Source organism: Panulirus ornatus, chromosome 17, assembly GCF_036320965.1.
Source record: "Panulirus ornatus isolate Po-2019 chromosome 17, ASM3632096v1, whole genome shotgun sequence".
In the NCBI taxonomy this organism is placed as follows: domain Eukaryota; kingdom Metazoa; phylum Arthropoda; class Malacostraca; order Decapoda; family Palinuridae; genus Panulirus; species Panulirus ornatus.
The window spans coordinates 56,287,552-56,293,551 of NC_092240.1; the positions used below are offsets into that span (position 1 = coordinate 56,287,552).

At 39.6% G+C, this 6,000-nt stretch overlaps 1 protein-coding gene across 3 annotated transcripts in view; it reads right to left on the reverse strand.

Annotated features, from left to right (window-relative positions):
- LOC139754814 (tectonic-like complex member MKS1) overlaps nt 1-6,000 on the reverse strand; it is a 199,236-nt gene that overhangs the window by 145,911 nt on the left and 47,325 nt on the right. For all 3 annotated transcript variants that reach the window (XM_071672658.1, XM_071672656.1, XM_071672659.1), the window contains exon 3: nt 1,516-1,704. In XM_071672658.1, the coding sequence (XP_071528759.1) occupies nt 1,516-1,704 (189 nt within the window). The remainder of the gene's footprint in view (nt 1-1,515; nt 1,705-6,000) is intronic.

Consider the following 6,000-nt stretch of genomic DNA (forward strand, 5'->3'; position numbering starts at 1 on the left):
AGAGCATCAGATTGGGGAAGAGCAGTGTGGTTTCAGAAGTGGTAGAGGATGTGTGGATCAGGTGTTTGCTTTGAAGAATGTATGTGAGAAATACTTAGAAAAGCAAATGGATTTGTATGTAGCATTTATGGATCTGGAGAAGGCATATGATAGAGTTGATAAGAGATGCTCTGTGGAAGGTATTAAGAATATATGGTGTGGGAGGAAAGTTGTTAGAAGCAGTGAAAAGTTTTTATCGAGGACGTAAGGCATGTGTACGTGTAGGAAGAGAGGAAAGTGATTGGTTCTCAGTGAATGTAGGTTTGCGGCAGGGGTGTGTGATGTCTCCATGGTTGTTTAATTTGTTTATGAATGGGGTTGTTAGGGAGGTAAATGCAAGAGTTTTGGAAAGAGGGGCAAGTATGAAGTCTGTTGGGGAGGAGAGAGCTTGGGAAGTGAGTCAGTTGCTGTTCGCTGATGATACAGCGCTGGTGGCTGATTCATGTGAGAAACTGCAGAAGCTGGTGACTGAGTTTGGTAAAGTGTGTGGAAGAAGAAAGTTAAGAGTAAATGTGAATAAGAGCAAGGCTATTAGGTACAGTAGGGTTGAGGGTCAAGTCAATTGGGAGGTGAGTTTGAATGGAGAAAAACTGGAGGAAGTGAAGTGTTTTAGATATCTGGGAGTGGATCTGGCAGCGGATGGAACCATGGAAGCGGAAGTGGATCATAGGGTGGGGGAGGGGGCAAAAATTCTGGGGGCCTTGAAGAATGTGTGGAAGTCGAGAACATTATCTCGGAAAGCAAAAATGGGTATGTTTGAAGGAATAGTGGTTCCAACAATGTTGTATGGTTGCGAGGCGTGGGCTATGGATAGAGTAGTGCGCAGGAGGATGGATGTGCTGGAAATGAGATGTTTGAGGACAATGTGTGGTGTGAGGTGGTTTGATCGAGTGAGTAACGTAAGGGTAAGAGAGATGTGTGGAAATAAAAAGAGCGTGGTTGAGAGAGCAGAAGAGGGTGTTTTGAAGTGGTTTGGGCACATGGAGAGAATGAGTGAGGAAAGATTGACCAAGAGGATATATGTGTCGGAGGTGGAGGGAACGAGGAGAAGAGGGAGACCAAATTGGAGGTGGAAAGATGGAGTGAAAAAGATTTTGTGTGATCGGGGCCTGAACATGCAGGAGGGTGAAAGGAGGGCAAGGAATAGAGTGAATTGGAGCGATGTGGTATACCGGGGTTGACGTGCTGTCAGTGGATTGAATCAAGGCATGTGAAGCGTCTGGGGTAAACCATGGAAAGCTGTGTAGGTGTGTATATTAGCGTGTGTGGACGTATGTATATACATGTGTATGGGGGTGGGTTGGGCCATTTCTTTCGTCTGTTTCCTTGCGCTACCTCGCAAACGCGGGAGACAGCGACAAAGTATAATAAAAAAAAAAATAAACATCATCTTATTTATTTATTATACTACTCTAGATTCTCTACAACAAAAGAAATTAAAAGAAACTGGAAAAGTGCAAATAAATTCTAATTTACCTTAAAAGTTTCTGTTGCCATTTGATGACTTCCTGTTGGGTGTATGAGTTGCTACTGTCACTTGTAGGTATGGGAGGAACAGAAAAGGAGACAAGAGAAAACTCTGCATCCCTACCCCCTGATGTATCCTCTACCATTCTAGGTGAAGCATCCACTAACTGCATTCCTCTAAGTTGTTGCAAAGATACCCTGAAAAATTTATACATACAGAACTATTTATCTATTGTTGAAAATATTTCACATATTTGCCAATGTTAGCTGTTATTGCATGCTAAGGAAATAACACTTCTAAACATTCTAGATCCTAACACTCACATCCAGCATTTCTGATATAGCTCATACACTTCCACTGGGAGACTCCCTACCAAGTTCAGATAGGCAAAAGATAATATATTTTAAGGTCTAAAATCCAACATTCCAAAATCCATTAACTCCCCAGCACGCCAACTTTAGTCTATATCAAACTAAAAACAAATCAAAGAAAGCAAGTAATACAGTCAGAACTGCATTAGAAGTTATTAAAGCATTGTCCAAATACTGATACAGAAACATTAACCAGTTCATCAAGACCCTTGCCAGATGCTCCCACAGCTGAGCTGAGTTTTGGTAATCCTCTGATTACCTACAGACGAGCACCTATGATGGATGATATATAATAAATGTCTCTTGCCCCTCCTGAGGTATTGATTTCACTGCTGAAAAATGATACTCAAGTTTACTCATCTTCAACCTTAACTAGGTCAGTTGCCACCCTAAAAACTTCAACTTAGTAGCCACCTACTGCTACATTGGTCTACATTTACATATGGGGTTAGAAACAATTATGAAACCTTGATAAGTACAGTAAGCATGCATTCCCTGCATTTGTAAGAAGTGACTACAAGAGGCAGGAGCAGGGAGCTGGACACTGTCCTAGCATTTCAGTTTTACAAAAGTTGAAACATAAAAAAGTAGCCAATGCAAAGAGTGCTCATCCTCCTCGAAACTGCTCAGCCTCTACATTACCAAAAATAGTGTTCTAAAAAAAAAAATTACTGGATTCCTGTGAATGTATGAGAGATGACAGTAGTTTTCCCAAATTCCTCTCTGACCAGCATTCTATTCTCATCTTTTACATACGAACATTCATAAAGTTTGTTACACTCTTTGAATAAAATCTATCACTCCAGAAAAAATAAAACTCTGCTTGATATTCTCAAATGAAAGTGTGGAGATGACCAATACCAAGATATTTTGGGAAGAATCTGTATGAGACATCTGGTTATAAACTAACCATATATCACACATACAGCAAAAGAGGGAAGAAGTCACTGAGCCAATCTGTTATGAGTGCACTGAAAAAGGTTCACTCATAAACCCCAGTAAGTTATGAAGAATCAAGACAGAAGTAAATTATATACATACCTAATACCTTTAAAAACTTTGTAATAACATTATCCAAATACATTTTTCCAATAAAACCATTAAACCTGCAGTACATTTCTTTACAAGAGATCCCTAGACCCTACAGTGGCATACAACTTCTTGATGATGTGGTGGAAATGCAAAAAAAATTGTCAAGAATGAAAAATAGTCAGCTGTGAGCATATGAAAAGTATGCTTTCAAGTTAGACTCCTCTCTTGCCTTCATCTCCCAAAGGCTGTTGTTTACCCTTAGGCAGAGGAGAACAATTAACTTATTATGTGACAGTTTGGCTTAAAGCACAAAAAGTATGTTTTGAAAGTTGAAAAACCTTTTCTCTCTAAAGTGGTGTGCTGCAAGCAAGGAGGTATCCCTAACGGAATATTGGGCACTGGATCATTCCTATCCTCAGTAAATTGACAAAGAAGATATCATTCAGTCCTCTTTTTCAATCCTCAGACTACTGAAGCCTTTTGCTCAACTAAAGGGTTCACTTTAAGCTAATCAGCTATCACCCTCAGGATGATGTCACCAACCTACTTTATCCTGGCTGATCAGACAACCTTTATGTTATCATCATAGGACTTTTGTATCTCATCCCATGATCAGCAGCTATATGACCTTCAAAAGAATGGAAACCCCCATCCAAGATCTCATGCATCTGCCCAAACCCTCACAGGAATTGCAAGATATTACAAGGTATAGAGGTTCTTTACATTGGTCCATCAAACAAAGGATGCAAGAAGCACCTGGGAAAATTTTTTTAGATCTCTACTTGCTCCAGGAAAGAAACATTTACTCAAAAAGGAAAATTTTTGGACCACAGCCTCACCATGTCATTGCACAGTGCTGCAAAACCAGAAATTTCTCAGAATCTGCTTTAGATGACATTTGAGACCATAAGGCAACTGTAGTATCTAGATATTCCAGAATTTGTCCTCAGAGAGACAAAGAAATCCAGTTTGTGTTCCATTTTATTCCTAACCCTGTAAAGGGCTCATTCTGAAATATTCCCCTGATTCCAAGCCCTTGTTTGACATTCTTCTCTTAAAGGCGATATTGCAAGGAAATCATGAAAGCCAAAACCATCACTCTGTAGGATTAAGTTTTAGGAAACAGGGCAGAGATCACTCTTGGAAGAAGAAAAAAAGTGGGGCTGTGCATACATCAAAGGCATCACCTTGGACTGCCACATCTATGTACCAGTCCTGAATACCAAAGAAACTTCCTCACTCTGAGATGCACTGTAATGTGCAAACATGCATCCATTTAATCTAGGATGACTGTCTAGTTGTTTTATCATGAGGCTTGACAGATGCTCTGAAGGAAAATCATCTTGAAGTATTGATTCAGAGTAAGAATTGTCAAAAAAAGACAAACCTAAAATCAATCTCTTCTATTTGTTTCCCTCTTTTAGACTTGAAAAAGTGGCAATAAAATCTAGAGCCACTGCAAGTTATATGATATCCTTGTCTAACATCTCTACCAAGTATTCCTGTAATAGTGGAGTAGTGCTACTCAAAAATTTCTCTTGACATTAATGGTTGAGATATCCAACTCCACCCAGACCTCTGCAGAACATCAGCTATAACCTAATGTTTATTCCCAAAAACTCTGAAAGTACAGAAGATGCCTCCCAACTGACAAAGAACCATTTAGAGGTAAATTTAAATGAAGACTCAGGTTGATGGCCTTGAGAGGGCTGTCTTATAAGGGTAACTCTGCCTAAGGCAAAGTGGAGTTTAGATGCAGTAGAGGTCTTTTTTAAGAGAATACTAGAAGCAACATAGTCCTCTTAAAATAATTTCTCTAAAGTTTGGGATGACAGAACCACCAACTTATTGCCTCATCAAGTACTAAGCTTTAAAGATACATGATTAATGAAAAAAGTGTTGTTAACATAAACCGATTCTAAAAGACCTAGCTCTGAAGACTTTCTTAATATCCTCAGATGGATCAAAGGAAACACAGAGAGGCAAGGACTACAATAATTCCACTTTACTCTCCTATGTCAGGAAAGGTCACGGTAGGTCATCTTCATTGTTGCTGAGATATCAAACACTGCATAATAGCCTCTCTGCACATACCTGAAAGTTGCTTCAAGGAAGGACCAAGGACTTGATGGGTCTTAGATTAATTGAATAATCAGTCAAGGAGGGACAGGATTAACTGAGGGCAGAAATAATGGCAGAGTGTGAAAAGGCTTTACAGAATCATGTGCAGGAAGGAGGATAACTCAAACAACAGGTGGGTTAGGCATTTCCAGATCTCATTAAAGACCAAAGGAATTGTAGTCCAGCGCCAAAACAGGAAACTTTGTCCCTCTATAAATGGAGCTGCTCTGGAGACAATCCAAGACAGACTAAGCATCCTTATTCATATGTGTCCTAAGAAATGCTAAAATATAAGTCAGATTTTATCAATTCAAAGAGAAATTCTATAAACTCAGTGCCCTTGGACATCTCAAGATTAGCCAGAAAAAAGTGGATTGACAACCATGATTTCTTATATGCATCTGCAACAAATAAAAGAGGGATAGATGTCTGCTCTCTGTGAGGGCATGATTGGCAGTTAAGCAAGTTCTTCTCCAAGGAGATGGTTGCATAAGAAATAATCTGAGAGCAATAAATACCAAGCTCCCTCTGGAATAATGTCACCTTAAATAAACCTTGTTCAGCAAGTGGTTTCCATGATAAAAAATCCAGGACTAACCTTCAAAATCTAAGGAAAAGATATTTGACATTCAGGAAGAACTGGTCTTAAAGCAACTCTCCCACTTCATTATCAGAACCTTCCAAGACATAGTCCTCTAATGAAAAGGATGGGGGAAAGGATCCATGGCCTATTTGGACATGGCAAGGACTCTTTGATCTGATCCACAGGAATAGGTCCAAAAAAATCCTTAAAAGGAAAACAAGAGGAGTCTTACATAACAGCAGAATTTGCAAACTGAAGTGTGGTCCCAATCTTGATCTAACAGGTAAGTCTTAACATTGATGGATGACTTGAAAGGGCCTCCCTTACCTTAGATGAAGTGCCCACCTATGGAGGATCACAGTGAGTCCATATGGGACCAGTCTGTG